Source organism: Passer montanus, unplaced genomic scaffold (assembly GCF_014805655.1).
Source record: "Passer montanus isolate IOZ18808 unplaced genomic scaffold, ASM1480565v1 scaffold19, whole genome shotgun sequence".
Classification (NCBI taxonomy): domain Eukaryota; kingdom Metazoa; phylum Chordata; class Aves; order Passeriformes; family Passeridae; genus Passer; species Passer montanus.
In genome coordinates, this window is record NW_024366480.1 from 313,840 (window position 1) to 341,782 (window position 27,943).

The 27,943-nt window shown below is 36.5% G+C and overlaps 1 protein-coding gene across 1 annotated transcript in view; it reads left to right on the forward strand.

Moving 5' to 3' along the window:
* The window catches only part of SLC26A7 (solute carrier family 26 member 7), a 68,401-nt gene extending 40,492 nt beyond the window's left edge, over nucleotides 1–27,909 (forward strand). Inside the window, exons 11-19 of the mRNA XM_039706370.1 lie at nucleotides 1,371–1,466; nucleotides 8,127–8,233; nucleotides 10,418–10,484; nucleotides 14,169–14,285; nucleotides 15,916–15,964; nucleotides 18,626–18,726; nucleotides 20,886–20,940; nucleotides 21,030–21,133; nucleotides 23,137–27,909. Of these exons, the coding sequence (XP_039562304.1) occupies nucleotides 1,371–1,466; nucleotides 8,127–8,233; nucleotides 10,418–10,484; nucleotides 14,169–14,285; nucleotides 15,916–15,964; nucleotides 18,626–18,726; nucleotides 20,886–20,940; nucleotides 21,030–21,133; nucleotides 23,137–23,172 (732 nt within the window). The 3' untranslated portion in view covers nucleotides 23,173–27,909. The remainder of the gene's footprint in view (nucleotides 1–1,370; nucleotides 1,467–8,126; nucleotides 8,234–10,417; nucleotides 10,485–14,168; nucleotides 14,286–15,915; nucleotides 15,965–18,625; nucleotides 18,727–20,885; nucleotides 20,941–21,029; nucleotides 21,134–23,136) is intronic.
* The last annotated feature ends 34 nt before the right edge of the window (nucleotides 27,910–27,943 follow it).

A 27,943-nucleotide genomic window follows, 5' to 3' on the forward strand; every position in this document is an offset into this window, starting at 1 on the left:
TAATAATTTCAGTGGCCAAAAGAATAGTAAGGGCATGATAAATCTCAAAATCATAAAGTACAGGGGTGACAGCATAAGACATATAGATTTTAAACATATATAGTCACATATATAGACTATCATGTAAGCATATAGAAGTGAATTTCTCTTCTACTTACTTTTGGCATGTAGTTTATTAAAAATATACACCCTGGTTGCTGTGGATTTGTAAACTGACAAAGTGTGGTAGAAAGTAATGAAGATACATGCTATTTCTCCAGATATGAATATGATATACAATTTTGCTTTTCAAATAAATTTGACACAAATTATTTTAGATAGTGGTATAAGCTTAATAACAAAAATATTATAAAGTATTCTTATATCTCTGCCATGGAATATATCTATGCTAAGACTCTTTAAAGCAGTGTGGCATCTTTTCACATAAGCTATTTCTAGCTTTTGGTATTACAAATTAATAGTTAATTTTAACTAGAGGCATGTCAAAGCTGCTAAATACAGTGCCAAAATTATCTACAATTCTGCCATGTATGTACATGAAGTTTTAACTCAACTATGTTTTAAAATTGCTTTGTGCTATTGTTTACATGGTGTCATAAAAGTTCTCACTTTTCAAACACAGATCCTTTTATAGCTTATTTTAACCATGCAAAGTAAGGACATTTGAAGAACGGTGCACAATATGTCCTAGGTTTTTTGCTATACTTCTTCCCTACTTTCATTTGTTTTCATATGGATTATATGTACATTTTGACCAGTTCCCTGTAGGCTTTTCTGCCCATATTTTAAAAATACTTTTTGGTTTTTGCTTTCTTGATAATTTATTTCTCTTCTTATATGCTTTTTCAGCCCTGTCTATGCACTGTAAGTCCATCAGTTTGTACTCCACTCTTTTTGGCTATAGATGATTCCTTCATCCATCTCCTCCTCCTTTCTGAGTCAAAGAACAACAACAAAAAATTTTTTTTGCTTCAAAATTAATGGACCTTTGCCCTAGAGGCCTTCTCTAGGGGAAGGAAAGGAAGTGAGTGAGTTGTAATTCTTCACTGCATAGAAGATGAGTGATGATTTGCTTTCGAGTCCTTCAGACTGTGGCAGGATGTATTTGGTCTGGAAGAGTCTTGAGTAGCCCTGAGGTTTCTGCCATTTTTCTCTCAGTTAGGTAGCTTGTAGATTGCCTTCACATTAACAAATGGGGATAGGTGGTTGTTGTTAGCAGCCGTCACAAGGACACCTGTGCTTATCCCATTTTCTAAGCACCTACCAGTTCTTTTTATAATGTAATTATGATATTGATTGCTAAATTAAAGAAACAGCATTTGTTTTCACTAACAACTCTGCAAATGGCTTTTGTGTTTATGTCTTTGCAGTGTGTGTTAGCAAGCATTATTGTTGTGGGCTTGAAGGGGATGCTAATGCAGTTCCGGGACTTAAAAAAATATTGGAATGTGGATAAAATAGACTGGGTAAGTAAAACTTAATCTAAGGAGGTTTTCCTGAGACCATTTGGCAAACATCTGTTAACTAAACTTTAACAGGTCTGTGGCCCTAGAAGAAATAAGTGCAAGATATTATTAGTAGTACTTTTTTGTGCTCTATCAGCTCAGAATAACAGCATCTGTAATATCAGTTGTATTAAAAAGAACATTTTAACAAATGACAAAGAATCAAACCTGATGCTAGAGATGTGCATACAGATACATCAAATTAATATGAGCAAGTACATGTTTAATTTTTATGTGTTTTCTATCTGTTTAACGTGCTTTTGCTATTGTAGCATTATGGAAGAGATTTTGGTATCATTGTCCTCTGGGAAAAGGGAATGACCACACAGGTCAAACAGAACTGGAAACATTAGCAATGCAGAAAGATCAATATTGGGAGGTGTTGTAGGTAAATTGCCTTAACTCTTTCAGATTTTGCAGAAATCTATTCTATCTACTGTTTGAACACAGTGAAAGATTCTGCACTATGAGAGAAGGAATACATCAGAAAAAGTAGATAGGTGAAAAGAGCCATAGTATGAAAATCTAGTTTAATGCAAAGTCTAAATAGTCTGAGAGAATTTGCACAGAATTCCAAGCAAATAGTAAAGATGAATCCATGTGTAAGAAGACTCCTGGATTTCTCTTCTGTGGGAGATTTTGGGTATAACAGCCAATCAGTGGAACCAAAATTTCTATGCACTTACATAAATACATACATGCTGACGTATGTTTGAGTTAACAATTTTCAGAAATGTATTTTGGCCAAATAGTCCTTTTCTGTGGTGGGAAATACAGGTGACTGGAGTTAATACTGGACTTTTAATCCACCAGTTACTTAGTATTCTATAGCAGTAATGGTTAAGTCTAGAAAGAAAAAACTTTTTTTTTTTTTTATTAGAGGTTTTAGTATGGGAAACAGAGTTGAGTAAACAACATCAAGTTTGACTGAGATTTTTTTTGCACTTGGTTGCAGAAAGCTAAAGGTTCAGAAAACTTGTTTGGAGGGATTTCTTTCGTAGAAGAAAAGCTCTGTCTTTCCTGAAATATTTTTTTCCTCCAGCAGTAAAATTGTGAAAATATTTTCTATCTCTTGTTTTGTATTTTATCTTCAGTTTAACCCATATTGCCAATGACAGAAATTATGGATGATGTGGTTCAAGAATTATTTTGGGAACAATGGGCTTAAAAACATTGGTAGTTATGGGAGACAGATATATCTTCTTCATCAGTTCGTTGAGATAATAAGTAGTTACATTTTCCAGCAGGATATTCTGGAATCTCACTAGATTTGACATGTCTTCACAGATAGTCTAACCTGACTGATTTTTGCTTTTCTGATTTTGGCAGAAAAGGTTGTGTGAGCAGTTAGTTATTACATCTCTGACATCTGTCATCATTTCTAAGAGAGGTTATAGAACGGAGGAGTTTGCTGGGTTCATTTTTTTGACTAAACATACTTGAGCAATGATTTATCTTCAAGTAGTTTTACCATCAGTCCTTAGCTTGACAGGACAAATCATCTTGCCTTAAATAGCATAGTTTAAAGTAAGGCTATAAACATTGATCTTGCATTGCTGCCTACTCTGAGGAGCCCCACCAAGGCCAGTGATTTGTGTAACTACACTGGTGTTATTTTGGCCTGAAAGGATTCACCCCAGTAATTGACAGAACACCAGAAATTAATCATTCCATCACCCAGGTTATCCAAAGTGTTTTGAAGATAGAAACCCTAACAAAACATTTGGAAATAATTAGCAGTTGTCCTTTCTGGAACTGATTCTTTGAAGGGTGTGTGTCATGTAGCATTGAAGTCAGGTTTGTTTTGGTTATAGGTCTGACAAATGATTGTGCATGGAAATGGAATATTATGGAGTCTGTACCTTGTTCCTTCACACTTGTTTAAGCATCTCACTAGACACAAATGGGATGAATAATATTTATTTGTTGATTAGTCCTCTATAAATATAATCCTTTTAAATATAGAAGGTATTATATCATTCAGCAGTCGGAGCCGAGGAAATTCATTTGTTCCTTGAATCACAGGATATTCTGTGTTTCTATAAAATCTCTTCTTTCAGCCATGGGTCGCTTTTTCATTCAGATTTACATCCTGCCTCTCAAATCACATTCAAACACTTTTCAGCTACCATCCCATTGTCCTTATTCCAGAGGTTTCTTTCCTGCCATTTGAACGCCAAACGTCTCCTACTTCAGTTAAGGTTTTCTGTCAGTTCCTACACCCTGGATGGATGACTTCAAGAATCTCAGATTAATAATTGCATTGCTCCACTGTATATGTTATATGCATAACTGAGAGTGATTTTTTTGATCTTTTTTTCTGCTTTTTTTGAGCACAGCCAGGAAGCTAATCTGGCTTTGTCTGTAAATACATCTCACTGCTCAGGTCAAAACATTATTTCCTTGTCTTTTCTATAAGCCTAATTTCTTATGCAGGCCAACTTGACTAACATGCTGTTTTTATTCTCCAGCTTGACAGTGCTGGTGATACTCTCCTAGCATTATGAAAAAGACCAGTGAAGTTCTTGTTAACTTCTGATTTTAAGGCTCACAGGATCAGGATCACAGATAAGCTGCTTTTTAGGACAGGCAAAAATTACTGCCTGGCAATGGACTGCTGAAGAAAAATGTTGTCTTTGCTGTTAACAGTTTGACTTGAAAGTAACCAAAGATTGGGAGAAAATATTTTAGAAGGTGATGTTCTAAGTGAAAAATTATAATGGAATAAGGATCATTTTCATGAGTCAATTATATAGCTGGGATTTGAGAAGTTCAGCAATGAAATACGCTGACATTTAAAGATTAAAAAATGTTTTAAAGTTACACATATGTCTTGACCAGAAAATTATCACAGCTGAGACAAAGCCATGTTGCATGCCCGACTTTTAAAGCAGGAAGAATGGCCAGAATTTATGGTAAAAATTACACATTCCCAACATGGTGTTGTGATGAGAGGCAGTTATAGATGCATGAATTGTAATAGTATGCACACATATCAATATTAAAGGATGTAAGGAATGCTACTAATTCAGCAATTAAAAGTAGATCCAAGAATGAGGGTCTCATTTTTGACAAGTATCCTCCAAGATCTTGCCATTGTGAATTACTGGGACACATATCCAATACCCCGTCAATCTATTTTGTCAAAATATTTAGAGGAGAGGCCCTAGAAAGGGTCCTCCTTGAAATCTGGAGCTCATTAGTGCATTTTCTTGGGTTTTTTTAGAACTTCTTCAGATACTATCCTCAGGAGGAAGATGGCCTTTTAAATTTGTTCATCACACATGGGCCCTGATTCATGAGAGGGCTCTGAGAGGTCTCAGGGCTCTGCTATATAAACAGTTTTCTACAGAGTAGAAAACCATCTCTTCTGTGAGAATAATTTTAAATCAATTACTCTATCTTATGGCATCCTAGTGAGATTTTCTATTTTTCCTCCATTAGTGAATATGCTAGCATGAGTTATATTACCTGCGCAGTAGTTGGTATCAAAGAACTACCATACCACTTTAGGATAATTTAGGTTGGGAAAGACCTTTAAAGACCATCTAATCCAACTGTTAACCCAACACTGCCAGGTCTACTCCTAAACCGTGTCCCTGAGCGCATTAGGCAGTTCCTGCTCTATGGCTGTGGTGGGCTTAACTAGACTGCCAAGTTTTGATGAAGGGTGTGCTGAGAATGAATGCACACATTGTCTGCAGAAGGATTTGGGAGCATGGCCATGTCACTCAGTCCTTTGAGACAGAGCCTCCTCCAGAATTCCAGTATCTTCTGCTGAGACAGTTTTGGAATGAGCAGGACTTCAATGGGATTCTTTTGGCTATATGCTGGAGGGCCTCTTTGAGCAGCTCATCACAGCCTCACATTACAGATAGCACAGAACTGGTCAGCTGAGACATGCTCATCTCTTCCTCCAATAAGCAACAGCATCATCAGGTAGGAGTTAGATGAACTGCATCCTAAATTTTATTCATTCTGATAACCAACCTCATTGATTATGGTAGGAAACTAGACAGCTGTGTTGGAGATAGTTACATGTGAGGAACCCTTCCCATTCAAGCAATAGCTGATCATCTCCTCAGTTTGCAATGAAACAAGGCAAACACATAATCTGGTTTCAAACTGGTACAGAAACATTTATTATCACCATACCTTAGCATTGCATTGTCTAGTCCTAGGTTCAGGAAGTATTCTGCAACTTGTTTATATGATTTTTTCCTACCAAGTACTGATTTTAGACTGCCATCAATGGTGGATGATTAGACTCTATGAAATGCCAAGTCTAGAGGAGGCAGCTGCTACACATATTCACTGTACCTCTCAGTGCTTCTGATATTTTCTGATACATACAGTTGACATAAATCTATTTCTTCTGCTTGTTTCTTTTCTCCCTCTTTAGAGTTTTTCTTTAAATTAGTACAGTACTTTGAAGATGGATTTTGTTTTGATTTTTGATATTAACATGTGCCTATAACACATTATTGCTAAGATTTGAAGATTGATTAGATTCTATCTGTCCTGGAGTATGCAATAACCACATTGATGTAAGCTGCCAAGGAAAACGTTGATATTTTTATCACTTCTATGTTGAACTTTGCAATAACCCATGGATTAGAAAAATAAAGGTCTATCAGATCAACATAACTTCTTTCTACAAGTTTAATTAAAGAAGAACTGCTCCCAGGCCAATACAAAGCACTGAAAGGGTGGTTGATTAATGAGAGTATGATTGTTTTGGCTCAGCCTCTACAACAATGGCAGTCTCTGATTACAGTTAAGATGTAAGATACTAGGCTGCTGGAGAGGCACCTAACCAGCTTTCTCAGTAGTCAGCAGAACTTAAATATTTCTGGTTTTGATTCTTCCTATGCAGACTCTGTATTGTGGTTTTTACCCTGTTTTCTTCTGAGACATAAGAATTTTGCAGGTCTGCAGCAGTGATTTAGTCAGATGTGATGAGGTTCAGGTCTGCAGCTGAACTGGATTGCACTGGAGTGGATTCAGGTGTTGTCAAGGATTCAGCCTTATTAAGATAGTCTAATTCTTGATCTCACTGATTTTCAAGTTTTTAGTAGTTCTGTTAGCATTTTCACATCCAGGTGAGCTTCTTTATAAATGTATATTGGATTTATAAATCTTAGCATTACTTTCTTATTCATTAATCAGACCTCAATACCTGTTGCTCATAAAGGTGGTCTTTGCAAATATATGCACAACAATTCGTATAAGATGTCATGTTAACATAGAACTAGTGATTAAGGACAGTTTCAGAGGATGAACTACCTCCTTACCTAGCAGCCCTCCTGTTGAAGAAACAGAAAAGTCTTTTGCAGTAGTTAGGAATCTTGAAAATGAGGGAGGGAAAGGTTTCTTGACAGAGTCACGTAACACTCTGTCCTCTGTGAAGCACAAGTTAGTATGGTATGAATTACACTTAATGGTTCATAAAATAACAGTTCTGAAATCTGCTCAAGCAAAATCCCTGTGGTTGGGCTGAAAGTATTCTATTGTCTCTGGCTTTTGTGAGTTAAGTGAAAGCATCAGAAAAGATAATCTTAAAAATTACTGTGCCATTGTAATGTGATCTGTTATTCTGCAAACATGAACAAGCAGCACTGTAATTCTTGAAACAGGCACCTGTGGGGATCAGTATATCCAGAGGAATGAAAATAATTTCCATTCTTTTTTAACACCTTTTATATAAAGATTAGATGGCAGTCTTTGCTTAAGGCTGCCTCAAGGAAAGAAAGATGTACTTTATTATACCAATTAGGTTGGTATAAGAAATCTAGTAATTTGTACTTTTCTTTTAATTGTAAAATCTGCATGTCTCTTAGCTGTACACATCATTGTAGTATGGAAAGAAAAGTGATCACTTCTGGCAAGAAAATAATTAAGGAAAAATTTAAATGTGAGTTTTGTAAAGTTTTTTAAAACGTCTTTTTAAAGTGACTTTATTTTCACATATGCTTCTGAGTACTTTTAAAATTTGAATTTAAAATTAATCCAAAGTTTTAGTAATCAAATATTTAAAGATGGGGAAGTAATATGAAATCTCACCATTTCCATTGGAAGGAATTAATTCCCCAGTAATTTTTATTTGTAATAGAGTTGTTTTAGTCAGCTGTACTCTGATAAATGCCACTTTTAATCAGCCTTCTTGCCAATCATAATTCCCACTTTATAATTAGTGGAAGAAAAGCTCTCTGTATGTGACCTCACTAGGGCACCTCTTTATGTGAAAGGAAAGGAGGATTTAAAATCTATGCAGTGAAGAAGGTGACAAGAATTTGCAGTGAAAAATAAAATACAGGTTTTCCAAAACAACTGAGTTTATTCTGACTTAAGCTGTTAGCAGAAGTACAAATGCTATTTTAAGTAATCCTGGAAGAAACCTCTGTGAGCAGTGGGAAGAGTTGTGCCATGCTGCATGTGGTCCCCCATGGGGAGGCATTACTTTAATTGCTAATTCAGTCTTCAGTATTTGCCAGTTCAAAGATCCAAATGTTCACATCTGAGAAACTATCTTAATTTTGAAAATCTTTATTTCTGATTCATAAAATGCACATTGCTATAAAATTTGAAACTAATCACTTCTTTTTGCTCCCCCCCTGAAAGAGCATCTGGGTTAGTACCTATGTGTTTACAATATGCTTTGCTGCTAATGTGGGACTGTTGTATGGCGTTGTCTGCACTATAGTAATCGTGATTTTCCGCTTTCCCAGGTAAGAAACAATTTATTGAGATGTTCCATTAGCACTTCATTATGTATTCATTCTGCATATTGCTTCACAGTCAGGATAGACATACGGTATACTAAATTTAACAACTAAACTTCAGGGTTTTAGTTGCAGAAAATTGCAAGATAAGCCAATTCAAAAGTAAAAGTCACATCTGTCCATTTACCATAGACTAAGGAATCTCTAAAACATTTTATAAAATGGCATTGTTTTGTGATTTCTCTTATTATTAGACATCTGAAGGATTCATTATGTGTAGGTTGCATAAAATCAACTAAAAGATTAATAATATTTTTTTCCATTAGATATTTATTTGGTCCTTAAGGAAAAAGTGTGTCTGGCAAGCTTTAGTAACTAAGCCATTATAAACTCCTAGGTACTTGGACAGGAATTGGTAGTTGACAACTGCACTGCTAATATAGATTAATGAAACATAACTGTAAATTCCTAGGTACTTGGACAGGAGTTGACAACTGCACTGCTAATATAGATTAATGAAACATAACTGTAAAACTATTTTAATGTCTTACAAAAAGTGTGAGTTCTGTGCATGACTTAGAAAAGTCAGGACAAATAAACTAGAGCCATCAGAAGTTGGTTGTTTTTTTGTTTTTGGGTTTTTTTTAATATATTACAGTTGCTACTTTGGATCATGAGTAAAGGGAAGTATAGCTGAGGTTCATGATTGATTTGTGCTACAGAATTAATTCACAGGTCACCAGTCCTGGAAATGACTTGCTGCTTGCATGCAGTTGTTTGCACGAACACTGAATCCCACTGAAATTAAGCAGAATATAGACAGCTCGATTAAATGCTTGTTAAAGTTAATGGTGTTACACATTTGTGCACAGCTTTATTCTCATAGAATAAGTTAAAGAACCAGCATGGAAATAGTTCAAAATCTCAAAGCTGTTAAAAATGATGGGAGATTGCTTCTGCTTGAATCAACTTTTGTGATAACACTGTGCTATTCAGCAAACTAAATTTTTGGTAAATTCTATAATAGAGCAAAAGGCAAGTTTTCATGTTGTTTTTGTTCTGAGCCTGGATGTTAGAGGCTCTCCAACAGCAGAAAGGGATGGATATCTAACTCAAAAGAACCTGATCTAGAGGAGACCTCAGTCTGAAGCTGCACTTATTAATGTAAATAAGACTCTTCCCAGTGATCTCTGTGTTCTTTAGTGAGGCAGCACATAATTGTCCATACCATCTAAAAGCACTGAACAAGGTAGCAGCCTTAAAGCTGGCACGGCACAGATGGGGTTAACAAGATAATGTGTAGTGAGTGAGCCGTGCAGTCATGAGCAGAAGTGAGGCAAGGAAAATACCATAGATTATTTATTGTAAAGTTTCTGTTCAGATGTCAGAGTATCAGAGTACTGGATGTGGTACATGTTATGTATCAGACTGTATTAAAACCAGCAGCAGCTACAGCTTCATTTATGCAAAGATGAAAGAACAGCTGATGTTTGTAAGGCTCATTTATCTGGCCCCAATACCTGCAAATGCTCCTTGTATATTGGGGCATCTGTCTCAGAGGATAGATAGTTCCATAGTCTTCTGCAGTTAAATGTGCTCCTGTAAATGACATGTTAAATTAGAAGATCCTAACACCGAGTTCCCTTTCCAAGGCAATTTTCTCTTTTCTCTCTGTAGAGAGAATAGGAATACTGGTGCTTTCCAGTTAAGTCTGCCATTTTGATAGCTAGAGTGCAATGTTCTGCTTCATCATGAAAAGATGTGTCAATTTCAATGACAAATAAAATATCCTTGTTTTTCATGACACACAGCTGTTCTACATATTTATTTTCCCTTTCCTTACAGTATGATTTTGCAGGTAAAAAATAATTAAACTTTACTTTTGAAGATATAGATTATATATGAGCTACCTTGACTTGAAAGTAGCTCTGGCCAGCAAATGAAAATTAAAATTAAGATAGTCTTCGCAAGAGAATTTAATTATTCATATTTTCAAAGTGATCTTACAATTCTAATAGGAGCTTTTTGCTCTTTAAGAGAATGATTATCAGAAAAGATAAGGTCTGTAATCACAAAAATACAGATTGCATAGTTGGACCTTTAAACTGTAGTTTGGGTGTGTTTTTTTTGTTTCTGCTCAAGAATACTAATGATTAAATGTACAGATTTTTCTCTATGTATTAATTACAGAGCAAAGACACTGAATTTGAAAAATATGAAAGAAGTGGAATATAAATACAAAGCAGAAGATAATTGTGTAAGTTAATTTCTTTTTCAACTTTTTGTTTGTGTGTGTGTTTCACTAATCCAGATTTGTTTGTTTTCTCTAGTTAGTTACCAGATAGTAATCGGGGAGTCAAGGGAATGCTTTTATGATATGACCACTTGAAATCTAATGCCAGGATAATATAATAATATTATAGATGGCCATCAGAAACTGGAATATTTTCATGGTTCTGCTGCTTGTCTGCAAAGTGAAGTTAGGCAAGTCCTCTTAGATTTATCTTAGTTTATTTGTCATTTTTCATTATGAATTGCTCTTTCTCAACGTTTCTTAATTCCTTAATTTAAGGAAATATCTTGCCAGGAATGGCAAGGGCAATCTGAGCAAACAATAGCAGTCTCTGTACTATTATCACTTTTCCTGAAAGTCCTTCAGTATTTTTATCATCCTCAATCCCTTTTCTGAAACCATTTCTCTCACCAACCCCTTGTGACCAGATTGTCCCAGAGGACACCACGAGGCTGGGCAAAGAGGAGCCGCACCACAAAATTGTCACAGAATGCTTCACTAATTTCATCACCCTGTACACATGAAAAATGGATGGAAGAATCTCTCCCAAAGACTGGGCCTTTTAAATTTGGCTTCTTACAAACTTAAACCAACCAGTCAGATTCTTTTGGTTATTTTCATTGCAATTATCATCAAAATTGCTTTCTGCTCAGGTCTGTGGAAAGAAGAGAAGGGTAATGACCCAGAGAGGTGAACTCCCTCCTCCAAGAAAAAATGGTAGGTCAGCAGCCAAGACACAAGCAGAACCATGTGTCCTGTCAGCACAGAGCCCCATCACCAGGACATCCTGCCTTCTCCACTGTGGCAGTTTCTCCTATGTCCTTTTCCCCTTCTTAGTGCTAATGAACGATCTTATGTATCAGTAAACTACATGCTCAGCAGTTAGTGCTTCACCATTAAGCAGATCTTCTTTAAAGAATTTATTATTTCTGGCAAATGTCTTCAATCAGAGCTATCTTGGGCTAAAAATCCAAACTTCCAAGGGCTCAAGGGCATTTACTGTTTTGGCACACTGAGAAACATTGGAATGTGAAAGGTACATAAGAATGGGGAGGACTCTGAAATGTGAATTAAAAACACTGTTGTTGAGGCTGGACCAGCTCTCAATTATTATATCACTTTTCATTCCTAATAAAAATGTTGGAATAACTCTGTCAGAGATGGGTAACCAGAATTTGATTTGCCTGCTATTTTTCATATCAGTTCATGAAGCACTTTGTACAAATGCCTATACTTTTTTTTTTTTTAAGCTTGCTGGTCCCCTGCTTTTTTCCCCTCTAATTCAGTAAGATTAATGCCAGTAACCTAATAACAAACTAGTGTCTGCAGACAGTGGGGAAAATAACATTATGTTAGAGAAGCAAATTGCTCAAGAGCTATTACACAAAACAAAGAAGGAAAATATGCCTTTAATTGAATTTAGAGTCACTGGGTTGCAGCAGGCATTTAGGGTAATTTTTAATGTATGAATGTTAGGCTGATCCAAGTTTCCCTGGTAAGTAACAGATTAGACATAAACAACAAGACTTTTAAACATGAAAATATGCAAGCTTAATGATCTACCCTGCCATTAAGGTCTGTGGATTTATAGGGGTTATTTAATCAATAAGAGAAAAGACACTTTAATGTGGAAAAAATCAAAGGGTATTTAGAAGCTTATGTGAAACACATTTCACCCCAGGATTTCACTGGCACTGACCTCGTACCCGAGCAGAGCCAGCGCTGTGCAGAGTGCGCAGGGCGATCGCCCCGGGCCTTCCAAGTGGTGGCAGGAACAGACACGTGAGATAAATTTCCTGCTTTCTTAGCAAGGACACAACAAAGAGGAAGTCCATTTTTCTCTGAACAGTTCTTGTTGGCAAAGAGTCAAACCAGAGCCAGGAATAACTGGCTGGTCAAATTTAGGCACAGTTGACCTTATCCATTCTGGACAAAAATTATACCCAAGTCTGCCATCTGTTTGATCTGGCCTTATGGTTTGAGCCTTTCAAGTTTTGGACCTTGTACTTATGGAAGCTTGATCATCACAGGATTTGATCTTTGCACATCAGTCTTCCTTTTTTTCTTATCTTTTATCTTCTACTTTGCCACTGAAGTGGCACTGAAGTGTCCACTTGTCTCCACAGCAAACTGTGTACAGCATCATTTTGGTGGGAATCTGTGGGATGTCAGAGCATTTCTCCATTCAAGCATATACCATCATTTGTTTTGCCCTTATGTTTGAGCTCTATTCCATACAAACGGAGACATTTTAACTGCCAGTTGAGTTTTGCCACGTGTCTGACTGTGGCAAAACTAGACTGTGGTATTTACTGCAATTGTATCCATAGGTAAATTGCGCAAAGTCCCTACACATAGTCCTGGGGTTCTTTGCCTCAGTTCAGGATGTTTGAAATATTTCCTTTATTTCATGGTCACTGTGGTGGTGTCTGAGAGGTCACCTCATTCCCAGAAGTCTGAACAAAAGTCTACAATAAGGAGATAGTTTGTGTGGTTTGTGGCTCCATTTCTGTTTTGCTTGAAAGTCTGTTGGGAAAACTGCATATCTTCACTGCAACCCCAAACAATTTTTAACTACGTAAAAAATGGTCTGTGTTAGTTCCACTTACTTGTGTTTGACTGTGACCTTGTTACATGACTTTTGTTTGGAAGAAAAATAGTATTTTTGACCTATATTCTCTTGCAAATTCTTGATTTTTGCTTCCACTGTGGAAGATTGGGAGTTCAGTAGAAGCAACTTCTACAGAAGTTCCCCTACAAAACCAGTCTTTAAGCATGTCTTGCTGCTGTCCAATATATTTATATATAAATATTAATTTTCTTACTGTCTTTTGAAGATGTTTAATATGTACACCTTGAGAGTGAGAGAAATAGCACTTGTTTCGTGCAAAATATCTCCCACTTATACCTGGGGGTTTCTGTACATTATCTGGTGTCCTTCCAAAATTGTTCTGCTGTGTAACATTTATGTTTTGAGCTACACGATGTGACTGAAGGTGCTGGTAAATTTGCTGTAGCTTATTCAGTGAAGTGCAGACAGATTCAAGGGCAACAGAGAGTTCCCATGTAGATTGCTGTGTTGGTTGTAGAAATGTGCTGGTACAGCTTTAAATGTGCCTCTTAAGGTTGATCTAGATCCACTAAGTATTTTCATGCAGAACTCTCTCTGTACTAAGGTAATCTTCAGATGACCAAGATGAATATTGTCAGCTTTCCCCAAACTACCTGCAGTGTTTGCCCTAAATCCTTGTGTACTTTTTTTCAAGAAGCGTTTGTCTAATAAAACATATTCCCTGTCTGCAAATGTTACCTTGCCTATGCTTGGGGATCACACCAACTGAAATATAAAATGCTATATTATAATTATTAGCTAATTGTTGATAGTATTATGCCTCATAATGTGTATGCTTTTTTCATGCTAAATCATATTATAGATAACTTTTATTATATATTACTTGTGTTTCCATTGTTACTTCAGTTACATGTGAAGGCTGATCAATAGAATTATCTTTTAAATCATTCTCACAATCCAAAGCTCTTTCTAGGTGAATTTGCAGGTATTTTAAAGTTTTTTAAAGAAATGAGTCTGGAGTTTGTTCTCCAAATCCAAGATGAACTTTTCAGCATTATGTTTATTTTATTCCCCAGGAATCACTAAAACAGGTAAAAATAATTTCCGTCAACAGCCCGTTAGTCTTTTTGAATGCCAGAAAATTTCATGCTGACCTGTTAAAGATAATCCAGAAGGATGGCATGAGCAGCCAGGTATGTGATATTGTAAACAAGGTGGGATGTGCTTTACACTTCAGTAATCACCATGACTGGCTTGAAGATTGTGTTTGTTTTCCTCGCATTTCTTAGAGAAGTCAATCAGATACTGAAACAGGTATAATAAAGTTACATTAGAAATTATTCATTTAGAATAAGATCTTTTCTATTTCTGCATGTGATCCTGTAAGAGACATTAACACACTGATCCCAAATTCAAAAATTTCTAGAAGAATTTGCATAATCTCAGCTGATATAAGACTGGGATTTTAGAAAAACAATGAGCTACAGATATGCTTGAATAAAATGTGATTTTTTTTCCTGGAGAGAAGTCCTTGAGAGATGGACACTTCATTTCTAACTATAAATAATTTTGTGAGAACTAGGAAGAAAGTGGCTACTTTTTTCCTCAACGGTGTTGCTTCTTTTTCCCCTTTTGCACTGATTGTATTAGAAAAATGAACAGTATACAAATTATGTATATCACATATTTGGAGAATATCCCAGTACGTATAGTATTTTCCAAGTTTACCTGCACCTAACTACTGCAACACTTCCTAAAAGGGAAAAGATAAATTATCATTTTTCTATCAGTGCCATGAAGACATTCCAATATGATACAATGCTTACTGTAGACAATTTCATCCTGTTTGGCAAACTGGGCTGAGAAAATCCCAGCTGTGTCTTGGATGGATTGTGAAGACAGCAACATGTGTCTACCACCTCTGCTGCCCCTTGACAAAGAGTTGTGCTACCCATATGTGCTTAGATAGGTGTAAATTCAGCTCAGAAAATGGGATGCTTTTTTCCCTTGCTTTTGCTAGACTGACTGATTTGGATTAGTATGATAAAAAGCCTCCAAACAGAGAGAAATTACTTAGGATTTGCATGGAATTAATTTGAGTCAATTTAATAAGTTAATTTGTGCGTTACTTATAAAGGAGATTTTATCCTTTGTCTCTTCTGTAAGGTACTCAGCAGTACAGCTGCCTGAAACACTGTGCTTTTTAAAAAATTTTTTGCTGTTGTTGAGTAAATGTCTTTCTGTAGCACATAATGGGTGTGAAAAAAATTCAGTTTCACTTTTGTTTCTGTGCTCTGTTTCTGGTTTTAACTCATGTTTCTACTGAGAGCTTGCATATTGAAATAACTATTATAAAAATTATCCAGATAAATGTAATTCCTTAATAAATTTACATGTCAAAATGTTCTTATTAAAATATTAGCATAGCAGATGAGATTGCAGCAAGTAGAAAATTAATCAAAAGTTAATCTTATAAAATCACTGCCAAGAATTTTTCATGCCAAGAACATTTTTCCCATCTTTTGACCACTTCTTAACCACCCCCTGCTTCCCCAAAAGCATTGTGTCCAAAATATGCTTTCTGGTGAATCCAAACTTGACAGAAGTTGAGCCAGCTAAAAAGATAACTCAGTATTCTTCTAAAGTTATACCAAAAAATAATATGTATCCAACAGGCTGTTGCATAGGACATGATTTAGGAGAGAATGAGTTAACTTTGGTACTGAGAAACAGATTTTTTATGTATTGCATTGATTTTCTCTCATTGCTATGTAATGGACTGGTTTTCCTTGGTATGTTAATAATTTGCTGCTTTTATTTCAGTGTGAGCAGAACACATTGCTCTGTTCATTTTCCAATGGAAGTTGCCATGGTGAGTTTATTATCTACAAATGGTGTTAAAACCAAGATGGATGTAAGAGTGCAAAATAGTTCCACATTTTTCTATATATTTCTAGGTGCACACAAGTTTTGTGGAAATATATATTTCACTTAGACCAAACATTCAATGAAGCATGAATGCTAAACAGTCTAAAATTATGTTAACCTTGGCCTATTAAGTCCTGTAATTCATTCTGGTTTTGACAGAATTTTTAAGATTTCAAAAGCAGGGAGCCCCTTGAAAATGCCTTTTTACAGGAGTGGAAGGTTCTAGTGGAAGTCTCATTGGCCATCACACGGGGGTTGGAACTAGATGATTTAAGGTCCCTTCCAAACCAAACCATCCTCTGTGTCCCTGCTTATTGCACTGGAATGAGTGTGTGTGTTAAGAGATAGGTACATAGTGGGGGAAACACTTCCCATACTATTGCCTGGACTGATCTTCAGACCAGGCTGAAGAGACTGTTCTGCTAAACTCTAGTCTTGGGGGTTTTTTTTTGCCTGCAGAGTTGAATATTAGTATGCAAAAGTAAAAGTAAGATTGGAACCATGTTAAATCTTTGGGATCTTTAAAGCCACATAGGAGAAAATCTCTGAAAATGTCAACTGAATTGTTAGTGACACGATAACCACCAATATTATACCATATATCAATACAATATATAATAAAAACCCTTAGAGGTTTTCTTTCAATTAAGGATTAAGCTGGAAACTCCACTCTTTCCACATTTTTTGGGACTTAAATCAAACCAGAGCACATACATTCCCACAGGAGAGCTGCAGCAACCTTTTGCAGTGGATACTCTATACAGATGACTTCATTGTGGATAGAATTAAAACAGTGTTTATTTAAAACACTTATAAGCATTAAGGCCACAGTAGAAAATCTGATTTGGAGACTGTTGTCTGAATGCTTGCATTTGTTAACTAGACTCAGGACATTTTTATGGTACTACAGTGAATAGTTAACTTGGGGTGACAGAGTGCTTTGCTGTAATATAGCAACCTATGAAAATGGTTATTGAAGATTATATTCTATTTTATTGTCTATATTGTAAAATATTATGTTTGAGGATATCTTACCAGTACGTATTTCAGTCATCTTGAAGATGAACTGGTTTGTCATATTACAAAAGTGAGAGAAAGCACAAGACCTCTTTTCCAAATGCCTAAGTCCTGCCTTGAGGACTTAAACACTGTCGTTACTTATATCAACTAGTCTATGGTGTTTCTTCATGGGGTCTTTTCAACAACAAACAGAGAAAAAAGCAAAATCCCTTTAAAGAGGAAAGCAAAATGCTGAGCTTAAATTTTCAAGGATGGGAGCATGAGGACACAATCCTTAAGCCTTATGGCAGTTGTCCAGGAAAACATGGAAATTTACGTTCTTGTCAGAATCTTTCCTTTCTCCCTTTGGGGAATACTTTCTGTATCAGCACCAATTGAAATGGCTGCTCTCACTCACATCAATGATCCAAAGAGGATGCAGGTCTTTACCTATCCCCCGCTTCCGAGGCCAGGCAGCCTCTACTGCAATTCAGGATGGAGCAGGGAATTATTACACTGAGCCTGGGAGATCACATGAGCCCTTTCTGGGTTTCTATCACAGTAATTTTCAGGAGGTTCCCTCTAAAATCCTATCTTTTTGTTTGTATGTATCTATTCATGTATGTTAGACATGAATAGAGAATGTCGCTGCAGAACAGAGACAGTAAATGTCTGAAGATGCAAGTCCAGTAGTCTTTGCTCTCAGACTACTATTGGAAAGGAATTACCACCATTATAAATTTGCATAATGGGGAAATTCCAAGTCCCCTCAATAGTTTAAAATCTTTACCTCTGCTCTGCCAAAGCCATTTAGCTTAACTCATCTTTAGAATCAGAATTCCTTTCCTTCATATTTTTTTCCAGTTGTGTGCATTATGATAATAAACATTTGTTCACAGAACAATGTAAATTCACAATGTATGATGTGCATTATTTTCTAGTTTTCCCTTTATGAAAGGCAGGAATCATTTATCTATATGCTACTTCAGGATGCATTTAGAACAGAGTACGTTTTGATTAAACACAAGATGGCCTGAGGTTGAAGAATGAGTATAAGAATTTTGCAAATCTTACCAACACAATTTTCTTCTCCAGTATCATTATGTAATTGTGTATTAGAAAATAACCCAAGCAAAACCAGCATAGTAAAACCCTAGGAAAATTAAATACTCCACTTTACATCTATTTCTTCCTTATGGGTGAATATTAAGTTAAGACATAGGCAGCTGTTTTGGGACTATGGAAATCAATATCATATCAGAACTTAAAAATAAATATCTTTTCTATTTATACCATAAAAATCTTACAAAGAAGAGAAGAGGACTCAATGAGAAATTCAAATTTGAAGAAACAATTGCTTAATTCTTGAGACACTATAGCTGCCTAAAACTTCTCCATTAATATATTCTGTCTGTCATCACTTCTTTCCATTGCCCTTAATTTGTTCTTCTAAAATATGGCACTTGCTTTCCTGATACCCCAGCACGCAAAAATGAAAATTTTATTGTGATAGTTTGGGCTTATTTTGTTGAGCTATCATCATTCTTATACCCATTTCTTGAGTATTGTCCTTTTAATTAAAGGTTTTAATTTATCAAATGTGTAGGTGAGTTGGTGCAGCCATGCCACAGTGAGCGATGTGTTTTGATATTAGACTGCAGTGGACTGAATTTCTTTGACTACACTGGAGTCTCCGTGCTTCTTCAGGTATTCATGACACTAGAAACATTCTGTATATGTTATAATTATACATATGAGTTATTGGGGCCAGCTACTAGTCACTCCACCTATGTCACTGGATAAATCTTTTACCCACAGAAAAGACAAACACAGATTTGGTATTAAACTGTACTGTGTTTACATATAAAATTACATTAAAATATTTCTAAATATTATGGGTAACAATGTAAATGTATGTATCTATATGTCATGAAGAGGAGTTTTGTAACTTTCCCTTTTTTTTTTTAAGTTGGTTTAAGTCATATTTGACCCTGCTATATCAGTTGTAGAGACAAGTAAATTTACTGCTTTAAAATTTCAGCTTTAAATTCTGTGATTTTATCTGTATATTCTACTGTCTGCTAAGCCAGAAGTCAAAACATGATCTCCATCCTTTCTCCGGTGGCCAGTATATGTTGCAGACTGGGTTCAGGCAGTGCAGGAGTTCCAAGATGCTCTGAGAACACTAAACCCAGCAGTCGCTGGTCACTGCAGTGAATGGAACTAAGTCCAGATGGTGGCTGGCCACAACTGGTGTTCCCAGTCCTGTTTAACATCTTTGGTGATGGTTTGGACAAGGAGATGGAGTGCACTCTCAGTCAGTCTGCAGATAAGACCGAGCTGGGTGGGAGTGTTGGTCTGCTGGAGGGCAGGAAGGCTCTGCAGAGGGCTCTGTGCAGGCTGGATCATGGGCCAGGCCAGCTGTGTGAGGTTCAGCAAGGCAGAGTGCTGGGTCCTGCACTCAGGTCACAACGACCCCAGGTTGATCTTAAAGGTCCTTTCCAACCTAAACAATTCTATGAGTCTATGGTTCCACATAACAAGCAGTTCTATATAGTGGATAAAGAATTATGTTCAAAAGCTGCTTCTTACACTTCCATCAGATCTGGAGTTTAAAAGTTGTGTAGTGAGTAATGAGTTAAGTGGGTATGGAAGACTTTGTTTGCACAATTTTTCTGATAAAGGACTAGATTTGAACTTGGGTCTTGGCCCAGATCTCTTGTTGCCCTAACAATTTTCTCAATTTACTGCAGTGATTGCACAGTGAAGTAAGTGCTGCCTTAAATATTTTCAATTAAAACTACACATATAAGCAGAGATATAATGAAAAAGAAAACTGGAAAAATAAGGTTAGTGGAAGTGACTATTAGCTATCTCTTTGAAATATAGAGCATTCAATATTGTATTAGTCAAAAAAATTGTGAAATTGATTTTCAAAGGGTCTTAGAGACCTCCAAATTACAAATTATGTCAAAGAAGTGTTTTGACAAATTTGTGAGAGGTAAGTCTGTCATGGGCTGCGAAGGGCACAGGTTGGTAGTGCAGCCTCTGGATAAACAGCTGGTCCAAAACCAAGTTACCCCTCCTCCTACCAAGAGGACCACACTCAAAACATCCTTGTTACACTCCTTCCCAAAATATAATCACTGATGTCAGAGATGGAGTATTTTGGAACTGAGTAAGATTTTTGCTTTATTTTAAAAATAGAATATTCTGATGTTGTTCCCACTGAATCTCCTCTCTCAGAATTCTTCTACTTCACATGGATTATTTAAACATTTTTTGAAACAGTAACTGCTTTGGATATTCCCCATTTGGCAGAAAAATGTCCTACTCTGCTTTTAGAGTTATTTTCACTTTTTTTTGGTTTTGTTTTCTATCTTACTAATATTTTGTCTCTGGGGAGTTGAACACTTTCAAAGAAAGAATAAAGAACAACTTACTGCTGAATGCAGCATGATAGTTATGGTGCTTTTTTGATATAAATCTCACAGTTTCCTAGGTCTGAGTCCTGTCTGTGTGGACTGGTAGTAAGCATATGGTAACAACATGGGAAAACACGCTGAAAAAAGAGAAATGGAAATAATACCCCTAAAAATACAGTCAGAAATTGCAAAATTCTTAATCAAATTCAGTTTTAATTCTCAGCAGAGCTGCAGAGTACTGTGAAGAGGTGGCAGGAAATCAATGTGGCTTGGTGATGTTTGCATTATAGAAGAGCTCGCTCTGGTGGCTGCTGGCAGTACAGCTGCTGCAGCAGCACTCCAGGCTCTGCCTACCTGGAATATGGGCTTTTTGTGAAATTTCTTCTCTGTTGGTATTTTAAACCGTTTTTTTTAAAAAAAATTTCTTGTTTTCAAACATAGATTTATGTGGACTGTAAAAACAGATACATCGACGTGTTGCTAGCACACTGCAAAGGCAAGTATCAGTTTACAGTAAAAAATTTAACATGATGGTTTATATATCTTCATTACCTTCTCAGTGTTCATGTCTTTGTTTTTTTGCAGGTTCCTTGATAAAAGCAATGCAGTATGGTGGAAATCTTGACTCTGAAAATCCTGTATTTTTTGAATCTATTTCTTCAGCAATTGATGCCATTCAGATTCACAGGGTAAGACTTACAAGCAGGAGTAGGTAAAGCCTGGAAGGGCTTCTTGGATGCTCACAGCATTTTGTTAAAGTCTGGGAAAGTCTTATTCACCCAGTGAACCTGTTATGTAAAAATCTTTTATCTGTCTGCAATCTACAACTAGTTCTCAGCCTGAGGAATGCAGTTTTCCATTTTTTGCTGCTAGCACTCTCTTCCCATCACCACAAATCCTTTTGCAACAACATCTTGATCTTCTATGATAGATCCAGAGGTGCTGCATTGTGGTGCTTTAATCTGGGCTCATTCTCCACTGGAAAGATTTATGTCATCTAGAAACACCCAACACAGCCTCTCAGTGAGACAAATTAAAACTCACAGCCAGTTCTGCATCACTGAAACTACACTCCTGTTTCTCAGCCCGAGATGCTTGAAGCTGCTTCACAAATCACAGCACTGATTTGACTGAAATGGTTCTGGATCCCCAGCTAGTTTGGTTTGAGTTAGAAATCTTGTCTCTGCCCTGCACTTTACCATGCTGTGTTGGCTCACTGGTGGAATGAGGGGAATTGCACGAGGTAGAAGAGAGAGCAAGAGGGAGAAGGGAGGGCTTGAGCATCTATTTAGTTGCTCAATGGTTCTTGCATTCCTTTTAAAAAATATTGTAAACCTGGACTTTCCTCTTGAACTATGGATCCTTTCCACTGTCATGGCAGTGCAAGTGAGTATCCATGAAAGCAGTGTGCTTTCCCGTGTTTTTATTTATGATTCAAACATAGCTAGAGCTTGGCTCAGAGCCTTCTCCAAGAGACATTAAACTCATCATGGTCTGCGGTTTGGTCATTTGGCTTTTTTTCCTCACTTTGTATTTAACTAATTAAATCAGACTTGCCTATGGACAAAACCACTTTCCGTTGATTTATCCAGATTAAGGTGAGTTGGCACAGTTGGTCTAGTGAATTGACCAGAAAAACATGTTCTCTTCAGCACTTTTCAACATTTTTCATTATGTTGTCCTACAAAAAATAATTTGTTGAAATGGTAACTGCAGGGCAAAAATAATGAGGTTGTCTATTGTATATTTTGTCTGGGTTTGATTAAATGAATTAGAATGATTGTTGTGTTATAAAATGTCTGCATTTTATACTGACATTATTAACTTTCCTAACATTCTTGTAAGATAGTTTTGTGCTAGCATTCCCATTTTATGGAAGTGGGACATAGATAGACTAGGACAAATGCTCATAATGAATATGGGGAGTTAAAACTCAAAGTCAACTTTTTAAGGAACCGATTGCTTGTTTCTATCAAGCTGCCAGGCAAGTCAAACCTCTGCATAGTGGACTAGCAGTTTAGTCTGAAAGGTTTGCATGCAACCTCAAATTTTACATGTAATTATGAACATATATATACTCCTGATGCTTCTTCAGAATAGTCACAGTATGTGCTTCAGGGATGTTAATGTATTCATTGTGTTGAACACCTGAAGATAAGGTGGACAGGAGTGAAAAAGCAGGGTGACTGCAATAGCAGCAGCACACTGTAGCTACCAGTCTATGAACTCTTCCTGTGCCTGTTTATGGTGCTGAGGTCAGCAGGACTCTTGAGTGTTAACATGGTGGAATAGGCAGAATAGGATAGAAAAAAATACCAGGAAGCAGTTGGAGACTAACAGAAAGTGATTTGTCCCAATTCACATTTCAGCTTCCCCATATAGCAGGAAATAGTTTTCCACTGTCAGAAAGGTAGAGTAAGAGGGCTTTGTGGTCCATTTTCATCTCTGCTGCTGCTGTTCAGAAATGCAAAGATATTCTTATCTATATGCTCCAAAATGTTATGTTGTTCTCATTTTTATGTTTATAAATTGATAAGATACTTGCCTATTACTTAATGTAGTTAATCGCAATCATAAATAACTTTTTGAAATATTAGTGGCATTTGCAAGCTAGCACTCCTTCATAACCTAATTTTACATTATATTCTAGGAAAATATTATAATACTTTTTTTCCTGTTTCTCTCATTTTAGAATTACAGCAAATTCAGTGAACAGAGTGAAGTGTGATGCCCACCCATTGAGCATAGCAAGTTTCATCTGCTCATACTCAAAATGAACTACATCATGGCTTCTCCTTCACTTTTTTTCTCCAGTGGATCTCATAGATGCTCTTTTGTATACCATATATATTTAGTACATTCAGTAATGACAGCTCTACCTTTCAGAGAGAAAATCTTTCAGCTGTGATCACTCAGAGAATTTTTATGCAATTGTTCTATAGTGGTTTTATAAAATATTTTTATATACATTTAGATACAAATTATTAGAAAGCAGACACGAGATACTGTATTTACCAGTTAGGTGTATTCTTTTAGGTATCTTCCATTGTAACATTAGTTATAATATGCATCTGTAGTTTTGTGTATGGAATACAGACGTGAATTCTTAAAAGAGTACGTTATAATTAATACAGAATCTGCAGCAAGGCGTATAGCAATGCATACATTTTCTAATGGCTTTACTTCCTCTTTCTTCTGTTCAACACAGCCATTTGCAGTAACAGCATCATATCACAGCTATCATATGCTTCCACTTTTTGGTACTTGGTTTTGTATACTTTTTAATGTCTGCCTAGATCAGTGGGAGAACTTGCAAGTATATGCAGAAAAGGCAGATACATGTTGACCAAGAACACTGGACTGCCTCCCTCTCTATTTGTTATCTTGTGCTATTATGGTTTGCTACATTTTCAAAGCCACAGGTGCTCTTTAGCTCAGTCTGAAGAGGAAAAACTGGGGGTTTTTCCCCAAAACTTATTCTTTTTTCCAGCACATTTTTTCCGGTCTGCATTTCCAGTTTGAACTGTGATTTGTTTGGTGTTGAAATCTTCAGCTGAGGCAGCTGAAAGGTGACCAGAGTGACACATAAGGTGTGTGCCACACTTCAGCCACAAACCTGATGTGATGTGCAGTATACTGTGTGTGAGCACACAAAGTGGGTGGAGGAACTCACAGGTTGAGTATTTGGTTTGTATTTATGGGTTGTCAGCAATTGTATTAGATCATACAATCACATAACTATCATGTTATTTGGCAACATATTAAGGCCTTCCAGTACCTGAAGGGAGCCTACAAGAACCATGGAGAGAGACTATTTGCAGGAGCATGGCTTTAGTGATAGGGGAATGGCTTCAAACTGGAAGACAGTAGGTTTAGACTAGATATTAGAAGAAAAATTCTTCACTGTGACAATGCTGAGGCACTGGAACAGGTTGCCTAGAGAAGTTATGGATGCCCTGACTCTGGAAGTGTCCAAGGTGAGGTTGGATGGAGCTTTTAGCAACTTGTTCTAGTGTAAGGTGTCCCTGCACATGGCAGGGTGATGGAACCAGATGATTTTTAAGAGCCTTTCAAACCTAGGCCATTCTAACATTCTATGTATGATTTATTTCTCCTCTTGCCTTTGTTCCCTTATGTGAACACTAGCAGTAAAATGTGAGTTGAGCAAAAAGGAATCAACAAATAAGAAAGATAAGGAAGTAGGGATTTTTGGTTTTTTTTCACCAACTTAAAGAATCTAAGGAAGCTAAAGGTAAATGAATATGGCACAGCCATAACAGCCATCTTACACTACAGAGAGGAGGGAAGTAGAGGGAAGTACAAGGAGGCTTTGTGCAGCTGACACACATAGGCAAAATCCAGTTCTAAGCATTCTGTTTTCAGCAGCAGTTACATCGGTATGCTTGTCTGGACCCTCCTCACTCTCTCTGCCCAAAACTGCTGCCTGCAGGAGATGAGGTGGTTCACGGAGTGACTTTTGTATCTCTACATTGTTAAGATATTAATATGCTTTTCCTCAGGTTTTGGTCACTCCACACTAGTAGATGATAATGGGAGAGAGCCATGGTTTTTTTCCCTTTCACTTATGAGTGACTCTTGTAGTTATTCCCTGCTTTGTCCCACAGAGGACTAGAAATGTTCAGTACAAATTCTTTTGAGACTGCTTTGGTAATTACTATGCAAAAAGCTGATAAGTAACTGTGAGAAACTCATTATATGCAGGAGAAATAAATTCTGTATATTGTCCCAAGCACATTAATTTCAGATGCTGTAGTTGATTGCAAATGGCTCATTACATCACTGGACTCAGTAACAGGCTATAACATTTGATTAATAATTTCCTGAAACAGTTTTAGTAATTTATTAACACTTTAGAAACTATTTACAATGTACTTTAATCACAGAAGCATCAATTTTAGGTCACAGTTGAATGGAGATTTCTACTTAACTGCAAAGTGAATAAATGGTATCTTTTTTACTAGGTTCAGCATTTGTTCTTTGTCAGTTAAATGTTTTTTCTGAAAATTTATATATTAGTTGATTAATGGAATTGTTAAAAATAGGGTCTTTAGCAAAGATAACATCACTTTTCAGGAGGCTTTCACTTTTATTCTGAATGATCTTGTAAATGTAACAACACAGATACTTTTAAAATTCCTTGTAGTATTAGCCTTTTAAGAAACCTTCTGCATTGAATAATCAATTTTGTAGTGCTTATCAAAATAGCTTCTAAGTTTTACTGCTTTCAATAGGAATAATTTTTGATCTTGATCAGTAAATGGCTGGTTTAGGGATGAACATTTATCTCCCATTAGCTCCAACCTTCCAACACTGGGCTTTGCGATAATATTTCTGTAATCTATTTTGCTATATATAATTAGTCTAAATAACTTTCCGTTTCTGAGCATATGCATTGTTAATTGTATTCCCCGTCTGGCAAGTGGCATCACTTAGGATGGTTGTTTCTCAGCAGAACAGTGTTAAGGGGCATGTGAAGATAGCTGCCCTTTCAATTTCTTCTAAAACACCTGTACTGAGTTCAAGCTCCATCAAACCAGAACTGCTCCATATAACTATGGGCAGCGAGGGAAGGGAATGTAGCTTCTTTTTTATCATTGACTAGGAAGAGCAAATTGCAAATTACAAACCACTGATGCAGTTTCCATTTCTCCACCACCCACCCTTCTGAGCTACTGATGTTTACTGAAACATGTGACTGCACCTTGCCTGTCTTCAAATGGCCTGGAGGACATTGCCATCTGACCTCATGGACTGCCAGCTCATGGTTGGGCTGCTGGTGGGATGGGAGTTGCTTCATGTCCTCCCCGAGTTGCTCTCTGCAAATGCCTAGTGATGGTGTGTTTGTGCCACTGACAGAGTCAACTGACAAACAGCTGCTTAATTCTTTGGTGAAAATTTAAGGAAACACCCTAAACCTTCTGGATTAAGCTTTGGAGGCAATCCCCACTATCAATTTCTACCCTTCTCTCAGTGCTTTTTTATATAGACTTCACTGGCTTTCCTCTGGCTCTCAGAATTATTATGTAAATATATGGAAGCCAAACCCAAAACATCACAATTAGCTTCACTGGAATGGAACAGAATTAAATAGAATAAAGTAACATTTGAAAGAAACCAACATGGATCATCTAGTCCAACTGCCCTCATTATAAAAGAATTAGAACAGACCATACTTATTTTCCTGATCCAGAAGGGTGAAGGAACCAAACTCATCCTGTAGCAAAGAGCCTGCAAAAAGTCTGTATGTCTAATGGCTGTGCAGGCCTGGCCACACTATCCCAATGGAGTTGGGAATTACAATAAGGGGTTTAGTTATTTGTGCCCTGCTGCTGCAGACATTCATCTTTGTACCTTCAGCCTTGTTTACTTGAACATCCCTAGGGACTTTTAAGAATAATGCAAAGTTTCATCAAGTGTGGTTACATCTGTGAGCTTACAAAGTGTTGGCAGTAAGAGCAAACTGTGGAGTTCCTCTGTCCTCAGTGATTTCTAAAGGTGCAAGAGAGAGACTGCACCTGCCAGCAGAGGCTTAAGGAAGTCTCTCATTTATAAACAGGTTTCAAGTAATGAAACTAATGAGTTTACCACTCTTAGTAAGCAATTCTGAAAATCTAATCATTCACCCTGTTTCCTGTATGCATACTTAGATGCTCAGACTTTATATTGCAAAATTCAGTATGTATGAGTCACCAAGCTTTTGCAAATCAGCGCTTCAATTTTGCACATTTGGTGTATTCTGCACTTCATAGGAGAACTTAAATACATGGGGGGTTTTTTGCAGAGATGGTCCAAAGTTATCAGAGATTACATATTTACTTGACGTGTTTAGGAATTTTTAGTTATCTTTAGGAACTTTTTCTACATTTTAAATAGTATATAACGTGAGTAAAGAGTCTTTTGCAACATTTAAGATTTGCTAACCAGAGTATATTCAGATGGTGATCTGATCATATGCTCTTATAGAATTTGTTTCACACATTCCAAAACAAAGCAAGCAATGAGGAAAAAAAGAGAGAGCAAACTGATGTTAAAGAATGAGTATAATGGCAATGAAAAATTAGGCATAAAATATGTAATAAGGAAAAGACTGTTAACATTATATTTATGCAAATTAAATGTTTCTAATTCTTGTCATATGTCTTTCATTTTAAAGGTTATTTGCCCTGATTCTATGATTCAAGTGTCACAAGGTCTGGCTGTAGCTGCTTTGACATAATTTATTTGACAGCTCTGTGTGTCATAAATATATAATGTAACAAGGAAAGGTATCTTCACTGTTGAATGAAAACTTTAATGTGTCAATACTGTGTATGAATACTGTCTGACATTTACTAGTTTCAAAAATAAAATACACAGTATGCCTTGAAAATATGGTATTCCTATTTTTGGAAGATACTTTCTTTGTCTACAGGAACTCATAAATAAATGAAGGAGCACAGTTCCAGAGTGCATGCTAAGTGGTGCCTTTATCATTAAGA